Genomic DNA, 20,248 nt, shown 5'->3' with positions numbered 1-20,248 from the left:
GTCTGTCTGCACAACAGCCTGGAAATGCCAGCCTAGCCGGTGTGTCCATTTTCTAGCTCAGGAGCTGGTGGTTTACTTTGGAACACTGTGTTTTCCTAAGTACAGGTGTTTCCATATGTGTGAATTCATCAGGAATACAAAAACCACATATACCCCAAAACAAGGCTTGTGATTTAAAGGTTCATCTTTTCCTTTATGGGTAATCAAAGGGAGGAATCGTGAAATTTGACAGCTGCATAAATACTCCTCGGTGTGAGAGAGGATGAGTGAGAGTAAATAGAGAATAAGAAGAAAAATACAGAGGATATTTAAAGAAAAATTTGCATTTAGTTTGGGGTAGTGTTTTGTCACTTGCTTACACATGCATTGCAGTTTTCTCTGTGTGATATAGAGCTATTCTGGTATACAACTTTGAGGTGTAAAATATGTCAGCATTGAACTTTGATGTTTGTATATACTTGTGTTTAAACTCCGTGTTGAGATTTACAAACTCTTGCAAACGGAGCAAACAAGCTGACTGACCTTTGGACCCAAGCAATTTGCTGCAAGTGTATTTATGTGATCTGTTAGATTATCATGCTTCATTATTTATTTATTTCGTCCGGCTGGTTGCTATGCTGAGCATATTAAAGTAACCTGATTTCTACAGCTAATTCAAGAGCTGCTTGGCTGCAGTTGAGCTGGAAGCTGAGCCATGGCATTCAGCCCTCATGGGCCAGGTGACATGGGCCGCAGGGAGAGGGAGCTCTTGAAGACAGAGTGCAGCTGAAGTGACTGTGAACAGATCTAGGCTGTAGTTCGCTTGTATGTCTTATCTATAAAATCTCTATCTTAGAAAGAAAGAATAAATAAGAATAATGGTTGGGAACATTTGTACTTGTCCCGTGTGATGTTGTGAAGTGCTGTGTGGTTGCTAGTTGTCGTTTAGAACTTTGAGGGGTTTTGTCTTGTGGGTTTTTTTCATGTCTGTCATCAAGGTGTTTCAGTTTTTGCTTTTACTGCTTATGAATTAGATTCTCCTTTCAGTTCTGTCATGGCTATCCGGTAGGTCACATACGGCAAGTTCTGATCCCCTCAGGTAGTGGCACTGCCTTTCTGCCTTTGGTCGTGGCATGTTTTCCCTGCAACACTAAAGAAGGCTTATTCTTTTCTTCCTTGACATTTTTAATGACAGTTCTACCTAGCAGTGGTAGTTTCCATTCCCTTTGCCATGAGATCTCATTTCTTTCTTGCCTTCTGTGCTCAGCCCTAACTTTGTGAATTCAGTGCAGCTTCCATGTACAATACAAGACCTGTTTGGCACTACTTTGTGATTTTATGCTTTGCCTCAGAAAATCAAAAAGAAACTCAAAAGTCTTGAAGTGGATGGCAAGTCCTCTTTCACTAAGGCTTGTGAAAATTAACTATTTGATTTTTCTGCTGTCTTCATATGCGGTTAAGTTCGCCAGTGTTTTGCACTTATATGCAAAGCTTAAATTATTGATCAGAATAAATAATTTATAACAGACCTGATTATCAGATGATGTAGTCGCTGTATTCCAAGTTTAGAAAAACACCTCCACCAAAGGCGTGAAATTCTGAGGACAAGCACAGTGTTACGTAGAGGTGAACGGGAACAGTAACAGCGATTCAGATTCTAACGGTGGGTGTGCAGTATGTCTGGAAAAAGTCATCACAGCGCTTGCGCACTCAGACATAGTGGCGGGGTTTTGGAGGTAGGCGGCGATATATAACCATATTTTTGAGATTAGAATCTTCTGAAAGATGGCTTAGTTGAGACTGTTAGCATATGAAATTTCCTCTGATGGTTAGCCTGGATTGGATTTCATCTGCCAATCTGTTGTCGAAGGCTGGTTCTGTTAATCACAGTTGAGATGTATCTGAGCAGTTTTGTTGTAAGATGATGTGTTGTATGTCACTAAGATTATGAATTGTGACATCCGCAACTTTTTTACTGTAAAATTTGATCTTGCGTTTAAAGCTATGAAGATGGCAAGAAATAAATGGTAAAAAAGACTTTAAACAAATGGGGAACACAGTGTCTTCTGCTTGATAGATGAGTGTGAAGACTGAAATTCTTACTCCAACAGAATGGAAGTCTCTTGGGTATGATCATGTAAACCCCTCCTGATTCCCATTCTCTGCTCTCATTCTTTTAAGCCCATTGCTCCACCATTGTGCCTCGAATATGAGTTGGTCAGAAATATGTCCAGGAGACAGTTCCTTCTAAGGTGATGTTTCTTTTCTCATGGTTGTTCTTTGGCCTCTCTGATGAAATGGCCAAGAAGGGGACAAAATGGTGACAGTTGTATTTTCAGTTTTGGAGGTGTGTATCTTCTGGGGTTTTCAATTAAGATTACCAGTGATTTTTAGGCAATGAGAGACTTTATACCTGAACAGGGATGATCTAAAGATTATACTAAGAGGTCAAAGGGTCAATACACCATTTTTACTTCTGGGTAGAAGTTTTCAAAAACTACTTGGTCATGGGAGAGGTTATGTATTTAAATGCTTCCTGTAGCACTTCTGGAAAAACCAAAAGCATGTAAATTTGCTAGCTGTATGCAGAGAAGAGTGGTTTATAGGTTATACGGGACATGGTAGTGTTATTATGAGGGATGAAGAGCACTGAATTTTCTCCAGAAGTACTCAAGTATTGTAATTGAATTTTAATGCTGTTCCTCAGAGATGTGTCCAGATGCAGAAGTGCCGGCTGAGGAGTTACTTTGCTGCTGCTGAATTGCTGGAGAAATGTCCTTTTTTTGCATTGATTTCCTTCTTGGTTGCTTGTAAAACTCCAGATTTTCACTGTCATTGGCTTACTCTTGAGAATTTTGACTACACCTTAGAAGTTAGAAGACCGATAGGGCGTCAGCTCTGCCTCAAGGCAGTCTCACACATTTGTAGCTTTGTTAAAGCTCTTAGCTTCTGATGGGTAGCCAACGTGGCAGAGTGTGTCTGTGGTAATGAAACGGGAGAAGGAGAGGTTTTTATGAGTTTATGATTTAAGGCCTGTGAAATAAAAACTGACTTCCAAAGCTTAATGGTGTTTTGCAAAGAATATACTGTACAATTGAGTTAATATTGGGAAGGCTGGCCCCTTTGAACAGTATTTGTTGTGTGGAAGAACAGCCCTCTACAGATGTGAGTAGTCAGGGGGATGTAGGGGCTGAATGGCTTCATTCACTGGTGGTCAGAGTTGGAAAATGCTTCTGGTTTCCTGGAAGCTGTTTGCTTTTCCTACAGCATTTGCTATCATACTGCCCTTGCCAGAGAGTTCAGCCCTGGTTTTGATGATCTCCAGTGATGACGTTTTGATTCGTATGTCTTTTGTATGTTGTTTGAATGTCATGCTCTTTGTTAGGTTTGCTTTTAGGGCATTTCCTTGATGTCTAAAAATGTTCCCTGTAATTTTAACTTTGTTCGCAGATTATTTAATCTGAGGTCTGATTAAACAGGAAAGAGATACTTGCTTCTTAGGCCTTCTGAATTATTAAGTGCCACCAAAACCTAATAAAAGTAACTGAGAAAGATCTAATTATAGGATAGAAGCAGATTCCCCAATTCTAGTATGTGTTTTAGTATTCAAGGTTATCTGACAGTGACTCTGGGAGAGTTTCTTAGGCCTTTGCTGTTGGGATACCGGTCAAAAGCCGTTGATTTTCGTCAGGTTTTTTATTTACACTGAAGACTCAAGGATCAGAAATCAGCAGTGTGGATCTTCAGTGCCATATCTACAAGGGATCTTATACAGCAGTGCTTTTTGATTGTTCCTTTGTAACTATTTCTGTGATCTCAGTTTCTTTCGAAGTAGTATATTTTGTTCTCCTATTTGGCCGCTTTTTCTTTTTCCCCTCCAGCTGTGGTATATTTTTCCTTTTTGGTAACTGCAGCTATTGATGAATGAACAAGAGGGCTCCTAGGGAAGAGATGGCATGAGAGATGTCTCCAAAATAACGAACAGGTTAGGGGCAGCCCTGGTCTTGTCAGTGTGGCAGTACTGCCAAGAAGAGCTGAACATTTCCCGTTAACTGTTGAGAGTTCTTCATGTTCATCACTGTGCAAAAAATCTCATAAATCTCTGGAAGATCTCTCTGTTTGGTCCTCTGGACATTCACTTCCCGTATTGCAGGAGACTGTGCGACTCAAAGGGTTTGCATGCTTGTGCAGCGGGTGAGGTGAGCAGTCTGAAACACCAGGACAGACCTTCCTAGATGGCAACGAGCGAGTATCACCAACAAAAACAAGAAACGGAAACTTGGCTCTTGCATGGAATGTACCGCTTGATAGCCATGACCTCGCTCTGTCAGCACTGGAGTCTAGACAGTTGTGTCTGCAAGTCAGCAAGGTACTTTTCACAGGATGGCAATGTGATGGGCAGCTGTGGAACACCGCAAACATACAGACAGTAATTATTATGGGATAGTGAATAAAGATCCTGAAGGCACTACTTGAAACCTTTTGCTTTGAAAACTGATCAGATTTGTTGTTGGTGTTGTTTTGGTTTGTATTTTGCTTATCACTCCTGATTTTGTTTAGGCTACCAAAACAAACAAATAAAAAAACCAACCACAACCTGAAATCTCAGCTGTTCTTTCCATCACTATTTTGACAACATTTTCAAAGTCAGACCTTAATGTCTTCATTTAGGAAGACACCTTGTCATTGGAGTGTGCTGTCCTCTTGAACTTCATCAGATGGGATGATGGTAAGAAGTCAGTGGAAGCAGGAGCACCAAGGAGAGACAAGAGCTGTACAAGCCCGCACTGCTGCTGAAAGCTGGAGCCAGTTTCCTTCAGTGTGCCATGGAATTACAGAACTGAAAACCTCAGAGGAATTGTAGGTGCTTGAGAGCCTTGTATCATTGGAGAGGTGTAGCCACATGAGATATTTGGCTATAAATTGTTTTAGGATGAGAGTATTACAGAGAGGTTATGTAAAAAATGGTGTCAGGTCTTAGAATTTAGCCTTGTGTTCCCAGTAATGGAAGGTTTGGCAAGTTTTGAAATGAGTTTTTACAATGGCATGCTCCTCCCACATTATCTGCACAAACTGCATCTGTCGTTCTGTGAATATTTCACTTCGGTCTTTATGAATCATGTTGATGTATTATTGTCCTGGTCTGTATGAATTAGTATATACCTTTTAAAAACTTCTTTATAGCATATACCAATACCATATGATAAAAGATTATCTGCATCGTAACTAGAGCTGAAGATGAAATTAATACTGATCTCCTGAAGTGAGGTCAAAATACTGAGGCTGGAAGTCATTCAGGGCTGCGACTTTAAGGTGTGGGACAAAAGTATTTCACGTGGATTTCAGTAATAGTTCTTAATCTAAAATGTCTTTGAAACTCTTGGTCTCAAACATTCACCTCTGATTTCACTTTCCAAATCTGCAGACCGTGGGATGACACAGCATACCTGAAGGACACTCAGGAAGTCCTTCCACTTGCTGTCTGTCAGGTTTTAAATGCGCTGCGGCTGGGCCAGTCATCAAGAAGACACTTGTATTCTGCAAGTAATAACTGATTTCTGACATGTATCTGGCACTTGCAAGATCCTGAGTTCAGAACACGAATAGACCTGATCTGGCCACCCCAGGGAAGATTAGTTCTGATATAAGGAAAAGAGCTGATTTAAAATTACCCGATTTCAGAGCTGAGATGAACTGTTTTTCCATAGAATATGATTAATCACCGTGTACTTGTTTTTAACAAAAAGGTAACGTGATCTAAAAGGAAGTTTTGCATTTTCTGTGTTGTAGATATTTCAGTGTAATGAGACTATTTAGCTATGGTGCAAATACCAGTTTCTAGTTAATTAATCTCTCCTGTTGTGTGGTTGAAAAAACACCCCATAGAAACTGAACAGTTTCAGGCATTTTTTAATGACAGTTACTTTAATCTTATTTAAGTTTAAGCACTTAATCTTACAGTGAACTATTAGAGCATGTCATAACTTACCAGTAACCAGAAGTATGTGAAAAGAATTGGGGAGTGAATGTTTTTCCATGTCATGCCAAATAATATATCCATTTGGAACTTTTCATAAACTATGAGAGCATAGATTTGATTGAGTTGCTTTATGGTCTCCAGAAAGGCTTTCTTTCTATAAAGATTATATACTGACAGCAACTTTATTTAATGGCTTCCTGTTGGCAGCTCACTTCCTTGTTGATTGAATTTAAGCATGGGCGGAAGAACCCTTGTTTCAAGTCCCAGGCTTAGATGGCATTAAGCCTGTTATGTGGGCTAGTGCCAAGGCCAGCAGCATGAATAACATGCTGAATAAGTGTCTCTGGTTGGCAAGCACAGCCAGAAGTTATCAGCCATCAGATCTGTTGATGTCTGCAAAGCAGCATTCTGGCTGGAGCTGTTTTGGTTTATAATTTAGAACATACCTGTCTTTTGTAACTGGGTGTGTTGTGAGCAGAATAAACGATGTTAACAAGAAGTGGAACTTGCAGAGTAACAGGCTTGTCATCTCACATCAGGATACGGTGATGTCATGTGAAAATACTGTCCCACTGAGACCGTGCTCTGTTGGCACACAAATTCCAGCAGTTTTAAAAATGCTGAAGGACTGGCATCAAGACAGTTACATGAGGCTTCCCACAAAATTTAAGGACTGTGTCAATGCTGTAAGAAATCTTGAGGGAAGTTTTAAAGATGAGGTTATATATTAATGTTGTTGTAGTGCCTCAGAAGCTCACTCATGCTCCAGAAATTGTTTAGCATAAAGATGCTAAGTACACTGTCTGAGGACAACAGGAAAAAACTACGGCTGCCTCAGGGTTTGCGATGGAGATACAAACCGAAAGGCAACAGCAGAATACAAACACTGAAGTCTGTACTGCTGGGGATGGTAATGCAAGTGGTTTCAGCACCACTCATTGAGCCATTTTTAAGTTTATGAAAAGGCATCACAGCAGTGGAGGTTTTAAGGTTGGATTTGAAGAGCCGCAGTGAAGAGGGAGATGTTCACAGAGGTGCAGATGGGGTGGTGAAAACACAAAGGTTTTTTTCAAAAATTCGTGCTGGGAGATAGAGGCTGTGATAGGAGATCTGATACTAAATCGAAGGTGATCAGTAACATGGGGATAAGACCCTTGAAAGCAGATACAGAGGCTTCGATCTGGAAAGCTTGAAGAGCAGGCAGTGAAATTCAAAATGAGAGTTGACCTGATCAAAGCAGTAGATGAGGTATACAGTCTTGAGCAGGGAGGTTGGACCAGACAACCTCTGCAGGTCCTGTCAGCCTTAACCATTCTGCGAATCTGTGATCTTAGTCTTATTTGTACCAAAGAAAGGAAAAAGGCTGCTTTTCTGAATTTCATGGCTGACAAGATGGTTTTGGTCTACGATGTTTCACCTTCCTTACCTGAATTGTTTCATCCCTATTTTAATTGTGTGGTTTCATCACCTAGAGTGACAACGTAGCTGGGCTGCTGTGCATTTCTGTCGCATTTGTGTCAGGAGTCTGGCACAGACTAGGAAAAGTTGTCTGAAGCACTCGCATATATAGGTAGTTTTTACTGCATTATAAAATCAATTCAGCCTGCTGTTGAGCTAATGTCTCATTAGTTCAGCACAGCAATTTGCTTAAAGAGTGACCACAAGCCCTGCATGGGAACTGAGAAAGAAAAATCTTAAAAGACAGAGAACAACAGCCACAGAGCTGGCAACCAAGAGAGAACAAACTCTGGCGTTTTTTGAACATGTGTGCTTATCAGGAATATAAAGCAGAAATTATTAAAGGATCTTTTTAGCTGGACCCAGACTCTGTTCTTCAAAGCATCATGTCAACATGCTGAAGAGTTGAACAAGTCAGACCCAGGCACTGCCAGATCCATTGGCTGATAACACTGACGCCAGTAGAAAAGGGTCAAATACATGTTGTTTGACCTTTATCCCAGTGGGGATTAAATTGATTCTAATTAATAGACTTGGGAATAGATGGGTACCTTGGCAGAGTTTGTAAATAATTTAAATTGTTCATCCTATTAGCTTAGCCATAAACTATGCATAATTACAAAAGAATTTCGTGGACAGCCACCCTTATGTTGCCACCTTCTTAATTACAATTTAGTGAGTACAGTGCTGCAGAGCTCCCTTGTTTTGATTAACCTAGGGATTTCTGTTGTCTAATACTGCCTGAGCAGATGTGTCAGTGCTCCGCTTATGGCAATAAAAGAGTGTTTGAAAGCACAAATGCAGCTCTGCTGAAATCAGTTATGCTTTATCTATCTACATGACTGTGAGGTAAATCTGGCTACCAGTATGTACTCCGTGGCCGTTGTACCTTTAGGGACACTTAAACAAGATAAAATAATGCATATTTTGAAGTTGTATAAAAATGATACCTTGAAAGATTGCGGGCTGTGATTATCCTTAGTACGACATATTTTTAGCCACAGGTAGAAGGAGTCTCTGGAAAGGTGGGGTGGCAGTTGGTATGACCTGGCTAATATATCGCATCCCTTAGCTAAATGAAACAGCCATTTAACATAGGTGCAAATGGAGTTCAGGCTCGACTTCTCCTGCAGTCAGTGTTCCTTCTATCGGCCAGCGTGGAGAGCAGCTTGCACCAGCAGTATCAATGGGTAGTGTTTGTCTTTTAGAGACGTCCTCTTTCCCAGTGAGTCCTGCACTGAAACTGCCGGCCGAGTTTCTGTGAGTGTGGACTTGTATTAGAAAGTGAAAACTGCAGACACTGAACAAACTCCTGTTTCAGAGTTTCTTAGAAGCTTCACTGAGCAGCAAATGCCTCCTGTGCAGGAGACCTATGTTAAGAAACCAGGAGTTACCACTCAAAAAAAAAAAAAGGCCACCCAAGTTACATTTTCAAGATTTTCTTCATATCTGAGGAGTAGACAAACTTGTACCGCTTTAACTGAAAGCACAAACTCTAGGTGCTGGGCCTTGAGAAGAACCTCTAATATACTAGACTTAAAACAAATTAACGGGAGTGGAAGATGTTGTTGTAAAGGCACTGCACAGTTCACCTCTCAGTGCCCTTACAAAGAACAGACCAACAATAACAGTGGGCTACATGAAGATTAAGTTAGTGTTTGTCTTAGATCTGTCATTTTAATCTCTTTGCTATTTGTAAACAGAGACACCTCGTCCCTAACCAGTACAGTCACTGGGCGAGACTTGGCTGTGGTAGTTTGGAGAGGGAATGGGAAATCTGACATCCACTTTCAGCAGCTTAGTTTTGTGTTGACTACAAACTCAAATTCCCCATGCCCTGCCTCCTAAATAAACCTTACCAGTAAGGACGAAACTCAGCTTACTGCCTTAAAGAGAAGAGCTCATGCTTCCAAACAGAATATTAAAGACATCCAGCTGGTACAAGTACTTCTTTCCCAAAGTGGTAATAGGACAGGGCTGGCTCTGACTACAGTGAGCTGTCAGAAATGATGTCAGAACATTTCCAAGGCTCTTGGGAACCATGGGAGTCCTGTCTCACTGAACCGAGTTGTTTGATTTGGGGTTTTGAGATACGCCGATTGCACAATGTTGCGGAGCGTTCTTTGTGTTGCTTGTTACTTGATTTGAATCCAGGCCCCTCGGAGACTATTGTCTGTGTTGTGTTTATATTTCAATGTGTGCTTTATGGAAGCAGGAGGTTTGCCTCTTTAAAAGCGAAACGTTTGGCCATCAAAGGGGGTTTTCAGGGTTTCATTTCCCTACATGATGATGTGCAACTGTTAGGGATTGCTCTGTGACACCCCTTATGGTGTAAGGCCGTGTGTGTGTATGCACATGTGTGTGTACGTGTGCGGAAAGCGTGTGTGCCGAGTGATCTGGCACCTTGCATCTCCTTTACAGCCCAGAGTTCACCAGTGGGTCAGCCAGCTCCTAATGACATCATTACACTTGTTTACTGCTCTCCCAGAGGAAGTGCTATGCTGATGGGTTTGACCAGTCATCCAGCACTTCTGCAAAATCAGAAATTTAGAAAAGCATCTTATTCCTATAAAGTGATTTTAGTTTCTCTTCCTGACTGAGTTGGAAGGGATAATATAAGATACAAAATTCTTAACCATTGAAATTAGATTACAAGAACAGTATTTTGTGTTGTCATTTAAATTGTTAGTGCAACTAAATAATCAGAATGCTGGTTACAGACTGGAAGAAAGATCTATCGCAAAGGGAGTCAGTATAAATGGGATGAACTGCAGTACAGTCGGAAGGGCTTCTTTATCCACTGGAATCAGTAAAAACAGTTAAAATAGTTCTGGTTTGCTTCTGAGTCACAGATTTAGGCCAAGTCACATTACTTGCTTCAGGATCTAGGCTTCTAAGAGCAATTTCAGTGATGACCAAATATTACAGAGTTCCCACGGATGCACTGGCTGTCAGTCAGCACTCTGCAGATGATCGCAGTTCAACTGGTGGTGTCTTTTTGTGTACCTATAAATATTTTTCAGTGGAAGGTTGCTCTATAGTGAACGTGAGTCAACCACGAATAGGCCTGTTGTTAGGGCTAAGCTTCATGCCCTTCAGAGGAGTAGTTTACAGGTCCCCAATGCTCTGCAGTCTGCTGGTAGGTAGAAAACCTCACGCAGAAGTGAATTAACTTCTTTTTGCATTGCAGTGGCCAGAAACATACGCGTGTGACAGGCAGTAGCATCCAGAGGATGGTTCCTTGCAGGGAGCTGTGAATTGGTGATGCGCTAGAGCCCGATGGTGATCGCCCGAGCAGCCCCTCCAGACTCACTAAGTATCATTGTAGCAGAATCTGATTAGAACCGCTTTGATCATCTTGGGATAAAAGTAGTGATCTTACTTTTGTTTCATGTTTCGATACCATTCTATTTAACTAGATCTGTGCTGATTTCACTGTTTTTTTATAAGCAGGGCAGCTACTTCATCTTAACGTTGTCTTGACAGAATTGGTATAATCAGTGAAAGACCCTTTTAAACCAATGTACCCTTTGGGGGATGCACGCTCTGGGAGCTTACAATCCTCCCATTTCTGTCTTCCTTCTTTGACCTAATAGGCTGAGAGAGTTAAATATGTCCTGAAAACTGTAATTTGTACAACAGATGAAGAGATTTTAGAAATTCTGCCCTGTTGCATAGCAACAGCCACCATTAAAAATAACATTTTGAAATGTACATAAAAAGGTAGGAAACCAGTTAAGCATTTAAATACTGAAGCTTTCTTCTAAGCAGCGTCCTTTATTTCTTTGACTAAAATACTTAGAAGAAAAGCTCCTTTTGACAGCTTTTAGATGGTTTTAAAATGGTAGCAATTATCTTCTTCTGGAGGCAAAGAAAAGAGGCTTGTAGGGGAGCTGGTCTGGAGCTGCTGCTAGTGTTGTTTGTGTTCGAATTTAATGTAGGCTATTTTAACGCCCAGTACTTCTCCAGCAGCCTCGTGGGAGAAATTATTTTTGCAGTCAGGAGCTGCATCATATTATGCATGTGGATGATCTGCAGCATATTTTAGGCCCTTCTGGAGGGTAGGTTATAATGACAGCATTAGAAATTTTATTCATCCTTAGGCTTCCAGGTCTGGTTTTGGAGCAAGCCTTCTGCCACTTTAACAAATTTAAACTCTTCCTTTCCTGTGATGTTCCTACAAGAGCTGGGGTTGTCTCTCTACCCATGTCCTCCTCTGGCTTATAAACATTCCTTGTGGCTTTCCTCATTCATCAGAGCTTCTAAGACTTTAACCATTTTGTCCACCTTATTTTTTGATTCTGCTCTTGTTACAGTACAGCAAAATGCAAAGTCCCTTTGCCTGGTAAGAGAACTACAATGACATATCACAGACCTGCACAACGTGGAGTAATCCCAGCTCCAGTTCACACCGCAGTGATCAGAGGGTACTGCCAGAGTTCAGGACCAGTCCAGCATCAGGGGACTAATTAAGTTACCTATTGAGTACAGCATCTGATCGATAAAAATTGTAGTGAATACTTTTAGAGAGCTTGTCATGGAATTTATACGTTCCCCAAATAAGTGAAGTGCTGATGAAGAGCTGGTGGTGCAGCAATGCAGCTTTCTCCACTAGAAGTTAAAACCGCTCAGTGTTTCACGATTAGGCACTGTTACAGAATTCATCTCAAAAAGACAAACTCCAGAAAATAATCTAGTCCTACTGGCACCCAGTTTGTAGCTCTTTAATTCTTCTTGTCCATAAATATATGTTGGGTCTGATTTTTTCACTTCGTTAGTTAAAAGTAGCAGACTTTTCACTTAACTGCTAGTTGAACTGGGCAGTTTTAGGAGTTACTTTCACCCAGTGAGGTCATGGAAATAACACTGTGTTGGATCCACATTTTTAGTTTCACGTGTTCCTTTCTTCTAACATCACTCTGTAATCTAAACTTTTGATTGTTTTTAGCTTTACAAAACCAAACACTCCTACCATTTGGTGTCAATGTAACTTTCTGTCATGGTAAATGTTTAACTGTATCACATCAACATCTAACCTGCCTCATGTTATGAACTCTTTACCCTGAGAGGTATATGCAATACATAAAAATAATATTGGAACATTTTGGAAGGAAAATGTGCAGACAGCAAACCCTCAACTCTAATGAAATGTCCTGTTGTCCATGACATTGCTGTCAAGCAGATCAGTAATTTCTTTTTTCGCTTTGAACTGTTATTTACTGATTTCCATCCCTCCATCCTGTCTGCTGTGCTTGCAGTACAAAAGGGCTTTTCCGCACCTGCGTATTTACCCTCCCCACAATTTCCTGAGATCCCTGTGGACATTTTTATGTTAGTCGGGATTATAGGGATGCTATGACAAGCAAATGGAGGCAGCACACGAGTTATTTTTACAGGATGGAGTATTTCATTTCTGTTGGTAGGTATCTACAAAGCCTTACCTCAACTTGAAAAAACGTACCCCCTCCCCACCCCCAAGACATGCCACTTCATTCTGCTTTGCAGCAGGAGAGTTTTATTGCTGGGTATTTCTTTGTGTGCTCTGGTTCCCTGGAGCAGAGGGCGGTTCTAACACATGGTGTGGCAGACATTCACCATTAAAAATCTGTCGGTTTTCCCCCCCAAATGCCCCCAGGAACCCTCGCAGGGTGACAGCCTGGCCACTTGGTGCTTTTGTTGGAACGTGCACTCCGTTTGACCCTGTCCCAGCGTTAATAGGATTGTAAAGGCTGACTCCTGCGTGACCTCTTCTTGCAAACAACCCTAACCCTTCCCCTTCCTCAACTGCTCTGTACAACAGAGCTGAAAAGCGTTGCTCCCAAGGCAGTCTGGAGTCGCAGTTATGTCGCAGACGAAAGCAATTGGAAAAACCACTGGAAAAAAGTCAGCGTGGGGCCACCTGTCCTTAAATAGTCCTGGCTGTGAGAACAGTAGGCGTTTGTTCACTTCTTCAGAGGGGGCTGCTCTTGTGCACACAGCAAATTACAGATTTTCTTTCCAAGGAAGGCCTCTGCTGAACAGGAGGCAGGTGTTTACATATTTCTCCATGATTTTGTAGGTGCTGCTTTGTTTCCTTTGGAGCAAAAAAGGGGTGACTGGAGTACAATTGGAATTGACTGTGGTTTAGGTGAATAATGTTAAGCCCGTTGAGTGCTAAGTTAACATATAAAGGGGTAAAAGTTCTGACTAGACTGAAGGCACCGGAGTTCACTCCTTTGGTCTCCTTCTGAAGTCTCTTTAGAGCTAACTTTTAATCTCGTTACTGTATATTACTGCTGGTCTTAACTCAAACCAGTCTGTAATGAAGGCTGTATTTTGTGCGTACCATGGTGGCAGGGTTAAATTTAAATTAGATTCTTATAGTCTGATACCTTTACAACTTCTAAATACTAATCTATGCAAGCTTGTGTGTAAAGTAGATAAATGGGCTTACTCTCTTGACTCCCCCAGGCTATGCTGAATTCTTTCTTATACCCATCTCTCGCAGCTTTGATATTCACTTTGCACTGTGGGAATCGAGAAAATGTTGCCACTGGCCTGCTTTGTTTGCTTACTTTTATATAAGTGTCACTGAGGGGCTGTGTTAAGTATTTTGACCTACTTCAGCCATCAAAAGGTTCTTTTTTCCTTTCTAAAGCAGAGGTTGGCTTTTCACACTGAAGGGCCACACCTTTCACTCTCCCAGTAATCTGTCTTTGGCATGCCTCTCCCAGGGAGAGCTCCTGAGAGAACTTGTCTGACTTTGCCCTGGGGCAAGAGAGGGGAAGGGGTGGAGGAGAAAACCCTTACGCCATTGACAAGTGAAACACAGGAACACTTTTGAGGCTGTAGAATTTAGCCTCCTGTTCTCATGATATGCAAAACTCTGCCAGGATTATGGGGTACACTGGAACGCGTTTCTTCGGAGGACCACCTGTGAGTTAGTAGCACCAGGCTTTGTAACTATACGGGGATAAGGCTGACATGCTTCCGTGGATTATCTACACTTTGTACTTCCTAAAAGTATGCGGGAACTTTCAGTCTTGGCTGCAGAAAGGCTTTCTCTGTTTGAACAAGGGTGGCAGGCTGTGCAATGAGCGATACCAACTCAAACAAGGCAACTGTTGTTTCACTGGCCTAGGAAGGTGGTTGAAAAGGGGGGTTGAAATGTGTTGACCTACCAACCACTTCCTATCTGCTGATCTGTGGCGAGGAGTGGTGGTGGATTTGTGGAGGCAGCAATAATGAGATCAGGCAGGAAGGGCACTTTCGTGTTTCTCTGCAACACTTTAGTCTTTCAGTGTCTTCAAATTGATACAGAGAATTGCTCCATGGATCGTAAAATGTAGAAACTTTTGGAATGGAAGTTTTATCTGCTAATCACAATGCAAGTTGATGTGCCGGAAAAGACCAAAGAGTGAACAATTCTGTACGAAAACACTACCCATATAATCCAAGGGGAGCGTCAAGAAATGGCGTATCTTCAGTCTCAGAAATGCTTTCGTTTTGGAACGCCTTTCCAGTACTGGTCTAGTTCACTGGCGGGTAAAGTCTAGCACAGTGAGTTTGCTGAAGATACAGTGCTGAATTGATGATATAAAAGGGCAACGTTCCTTTGCTGCTGTTCTTGAATGTGCTAGCAATAAAATCAGACCAAACAAGGTAAATAGCCTTCTAAATGATGAAAAATTAGCTCTAACCTCATCTCCTGCACCAGTAATATACTTAAGACTCTGGAAGCTTAGATCGTCTGTGTACATTGTGGTTGATAGCAGCTTCAGTCTAGACCAGTTTATATAAATTAGTGGCTTTATCTGATTTTGGGGTGGTCGTAATAGTAACTTCTGTTACAGTGAAAATCGGGATTTAAACCTGCGTTCAAATTTGAGGCTTTCTATAACTAGCCAGTGCAGGTCTCTATTAGAAAGTCTTGCCTTAGTACAACAGCAGCTAAAACCTTTCTTCTGACTCCCCTCCGACCTTGGGGCATGTCTCATTAGCAGATTAAGTCCGGAGTTAAACGAGTCCTCTGGGAGAGGAGGATGCAGCCTCTGCTGAGCCTGCCACTCCAGCTGAAATGATTTTTCCTAAGGCCAGAAAAGCAGTTCTGTGACTTGCCAGAGGGGAGGAGATCTAGAGATAAGGTTTGTTTTGCAAAAATCTGCTCGTGAATAAACCCTGGGAAAATCTGCTAAGCCATGATGTCACAGCCCTTGCCTACTTTAAAGCTAGTTAAGAGGAGGGCGTATGAAGTTCCTCTGTCATCATAAATCTGTTCTTTCTCCTGTCTGATGGTAGGAAGCATGCTACCCTGCTGCTGCCGGGCTCTCTCGACAGCAGCCTGCAGCAGAAGCGATTGCTTTAACATTCCACCTGCCTCCTGACTGCCAACCACTGGGGTCACCCAGAGGTAAGCCCAGGGCAGGAAGCCTCCAGGAGCGGGCGGCCACAGCAGGGATTAACCGCCTCGCTGGGCTGCTGCCCTCGGCAATTTTCTGGTCAGTAACTTTTTGAAAGGAGAGCGTGTCTGGTGCAGTAGGGAGGGGCAGGCAAGAGAGGATGACGAGAGATGGAGAGGGAGAAGAAATAGGGCTGGATTCTTTCCAGGACGGAAAACTGTCTGTCCAAGAACTTATCCAAAACGCAAATTAAATATTCCTCTATCCACCATTAAATTACTGTGAATGGGTGGCTGCGCAACATCCTGACAGGCCGTGTAATGAGGAACACCGCGTCTCTTCTTTATTCCTCTGCGTTTTCCTCTGTCCCAGACAGGAACTTCTGTGTCTGTAAGAGTCATCCTCTCCGGTGCTTAGCCTCCAGTTGGGACACACTTACTGCCAATTCAAACTTAAAAAGGAAAGGGGACACAGGCCAGACTCTGACACCCAGGTCTATGTTTTGAAAGTCGTGCTTCCTAATAAAACAGACCATTTCCTAAACAGCAACTCTAGACTCCTCACAAATGCAGAGCCCTGGAATCCAAGCTAGGGCAGGATAAAGCTAAACGATGCCTTTCTCGATGCTGACTGAGCAAAGAAGGAAATAAGAGTTCCTTGCATGTTTACTTGGATATAAAGGGAAGTGAAGTGCCATCTGTGCAGCTTAGGGCTAACTGGAGCTCATGGGGCATCAGCAAAACACTGGCCCACAGTCACTCATCAGTTCAACAGTGAGCAAAAGGTTTTGTTTAGGAGCACTGAGAACAGATATGACTGACTCTTATCTTGTTCAATGGTTTAGTGAGAATGTTACAAGTAACACAACCTTACGAGTGCCAAGCAGCAAACTGTCCAATTGCAGATGTTGCAGGCCGTGAATTCAGGGGAACAGGGACTAATGAGTAGGTTGCTAGTAGAGAAAGGATGTAGAAAACATTGGTGAAACTGCTGCAAGCAAGAGAAGAAGAGGGAAGTATTGCCACTAAGCCAAAGCCATCAGCAGAGATCGAGTTCAGGAGCAACAGAAGCCTCAGCTATGAGGCTCATGCAGCAACTAAGTCTTCTCTCTTTGTAAGATCTGATCCATGGAGGCCAGAGGGAAGCCTCTGCCAATTTAATTTGGCCAGATGTAGGAGAGAAATTGAAAGTCTCATATGATCATGCAGGAGCGGTCGAGCTTGCATTTGGACCAAAAGCATGTTGTATTGTACTGAGTTTTAGTTTTATCCATCTGTAAGAAGCAGCAGAAATGACGGCAGGAAACCTCACTTCCCACTGTGTCGTTAGGGAACTTTCACCTCTCACAGGAATGGTCTTTTATTTACTGCTTTTCTCTTACGCAGGCTGAAGCCTTCACCTGAGTGTGAACAGTACCAAGGACATGAAAACTTCCCATGGAAAAAAATTAGTTCTGAAGTTAATGCTGTCAGCAGGATAATCAGCAAATTCTGTCTTCCCCAGATGGCCCAGATTTTAATGGGGTCACCTTGCAAGACTAGCCTGTAGGATATTGAATGTCCCAAAGTAACTGTTGGGGCATAAAAAACATTATGTCCGAGAGTTGCATCACAGACAGATGTTCCTTTGACAGGTCGTCCATTGCTTAATGATTCTTCCAAGTATATTTCCTGACGTTGAATGCATCGGTGGCAGCTCGTGGGAATAGGAGGCTGTGTGGATGTTTGGAACAGATTAAAGTGAAGAGTGAGGGATCTACTTGTTTTTTGCAATAGCAGTGTGAATCCCTGGCGTGCTAGGTATGTGAGGTCAGGGTCTTACCTTACTCCCCTTGTCTGACACCTTATTTCTCTTTCTCTCCTCTTCCTCTCCTACCTTCCATCCATCTTCAACTTGTCAGTTGATTTTTTAGTGTCTGCATTTGAGTGATCTAATCTTGTGAAAGCTTGAAGTTCACACTGATGCAAACTCTGGGCATCAAACTTGATGCTTACAGTTGACATTTTATAGTGTTTCTTTCTCCCCTTTGTGAAGAACTGTAGGTTGTGAAAGAGAGATCAAGTGTGTATGCTTATAGTTGAACGGAATTTTGTAAATATTTCCTGGAAGCTTGTGAAATTTCTTTGCAGAATGACAAATGACTCACCATTCATAACATGAATGCTGAGAAGACTTAGCTTGAAGAGCCAAAAGGATAGATTGATTCATACAGAGAGGTCTTAGGTAACAGAGAGATGAAATTATATCCCTTCCGGTGGCCTTAAAAGAAATAGAAAATAAAGTTATATACTAGGAAGAATATATTTTGGTTAAATCTGATCAGCTGTAGATTAATGTTTGAAAGACAGTGGTGGAAGCACCATCTCATACTTGTTGTCTCACTAAGAAAAATCATGCTGGATAAAGCCCTACAAAGAACGATAATGAACCTGGTAACTTTTCAAGCTGTTTCTGTTTCTGACCTCCATGATGTGTAGAAATACAGATGGGGTTACGCTGGTTCCGTTCGTTATATTGCAAATCCGTGCTGTATGATTGGAATGTTTTGTTTCCATGGATATTCAGAATTGTTCTTTGTACAAGAAGTATTGTATCATTTTTACTGTGTTAAATGGGAGTGGCAAGTGAAATCTTGCATATATTAGTTGCAAAATAAATTCATGCTTGAAATTTTTCACTTTAAGGGCCTGTGTTAGGATGAACCTTGTGCTTGAGATACACCAGCCTGCAAACAGCATTGCCAATAGTTACATATGATATGGCTGAAAAAATACGTTTTACTGCAGAGCAGATACTATCTCCAAATGTAAAACAAGAAGTAGATACTAGACTTACAGGAAAGTCTGTGATTTGAGAATAAATTTATCTTTCTGTGTTTGTACAGCAAAAGCAGAGATAGATCTGAAATTTCATGATACAGAGAATTTGCCAAGTGTTTCATATATTTGTCTGCTAGGCTAAAGATCTGATCTTTTGTGTTAACTATTGCGTTGCTCGTAAAGAGCCTGTAAATGGAGAGGGATGCAGCGGCCACCATGACACTCAAGTCCCATCCCCATGTCATAGAAAATCACTGATTGACTTAAATGAAGCAATGCAACACCAAAGGTATTGATCAAACTGTAGAAGTTAGAAGCATGTTGTAATTATTTTAGATTTGAAGCAGAAGCAGTTTGACTCTAACAGAAGTTTCTTGCTGCAGATCATCCTGTGGGGTCGAACTGAGAAATGCCTGAAGGAGACCACAGAGGAAATCAGGCTGATGGGGACAGAATGCCATTATTTCGTTTGTGATGTGGGAAATCGAGAGGAGGTCTATCGGCAAGCGAAAGCTGTGCGGGAAAAGGTTAGTGTCTGTGAAACACTGTGGACAAAACCTGGTAACGACTCATGTTTGATGACAAAAAAAAAAATTCACAAATTGGGAAAAAAAGAAGGGTGACCATCCAGGTGATGTTGTACAAAGCCTAGCTACCTGGTTTAGGTGATCTAGGAGGATTACAGGGCCCATAGGCAAGAACGTCAAAAGCTATGAAAATAATTAGGCAATAACAGATATTCAGATTTAATGGTGACTGCTGATTCGTCAGGAGAGATACTAGTTGTCACAAGTCATTTGATGCTTTTGCAGGTGGGTGACATCACTATCCTGGTGAACAATGCTGCTGTGGTCCACGGTAAGAGCCTGATGGACAGCGATGATGATGCACTGCTCAAATCACAACATATAAACACCCTGGGGCAGTTCTGGGTAAGATAAGCTCTTGTGTCGCCTGTATGCAGAATTGGGAATAGGAGTGGCAGATTACAGCCAGTAAACACCGGGCTGCTATGAGGTCTTTGTAACTGATGCTTTGTAAAATCAGCCTGACATCAGAAGGAGCCAGAAAAAGCAATGTCAGGAGCAAACACCAGAGGAAAGAAGCCTAAAAACAATTTAAATTTTCCAGTAGTATCACAGTATTAGATGCTCTTATGTGATTTCCAGTAAAACATTTGATTTCTTTTGAGAAATAGTTTTCTGCACAGTGATGTGTACGGAATATCAGAGGAGCATGAGACAACATTGCTCAGGGAAGGAAGCTAGTGTGAAACTCATTCCATTTTGAATTAGATAATAGTAATTAAAAAAAGAGCTTCTTGTGATTTCATTCATATCTTGAAGACTTTATCCTCTACAAGTTCGTAAACATAGAAAGCATTCCCTTCATGGCCTATATCTGTGGGTACTGCTTACTTACTTGCTGGGAAAGATTTTGGTTTGCTTCTACTCAAACTTTGCCTTCTCAGCATTTTTCAGAAAACGACAAAGCCGCAAGGTACTGTCCCATTCCTTTCCTCGCATAATGAACAGCACAGGTTTCTTGTCTCCATGTCGCCTTATTTTTGTCAGTAACTATTGGTTTGTTTTTTCTTTTCTAACTCTGTTCTTCAGACCACCAAAGCATTCCTG

General features: G+C 41.7%; 1 protein-coding gene across 1 annotated transcript in view; it reads left to right on the top strand.

Moving 5' to 3' along the window:
* DHRS3 (dehydrogenase/reductase (SDR family) member 3) overlaps positions 1-20,248 on the top strand; it is a 24,604-nt gene that overhangs the window by 1,127 nt on the left and 3,229 nt on the right. Inside the window, exons 2-3 of the mRNA XM_010139555.1 lie at positions 18,998-19,141; positions 19,427-19,546. Coding sequence (XP_010137857.1) covers positions 18,998-19,141; positions 19,427-19,546 — 264 coding nt within the window. The remainder of the gene's footprint in view (positions 1-18,997; positions 19,142-19,426; positions 19,547-20,248) is intronic.

Source organism: Buceros rhinoceros, unplaced genomic scaffold (assembly GCF_000710305.1).
Source record: "Buceros rhinoceros silvestris isolate BGI_N320 unplaced genomic scaffold, ASM71030v1 scaffold41357, whole genome shotgun sequence".
Taxonomy (NCBI): Eukaryota; Metazoa; Chordata; class Aves; order Bucerotiformes; family Bucerotidae; genus Buceros; species Buceros rhinoceros.
The sequence above is the reverse complement of the archived record's forward strand: the minus strand, read 5'-3'. Positions and strand labels throughout refer to the sequence as shown.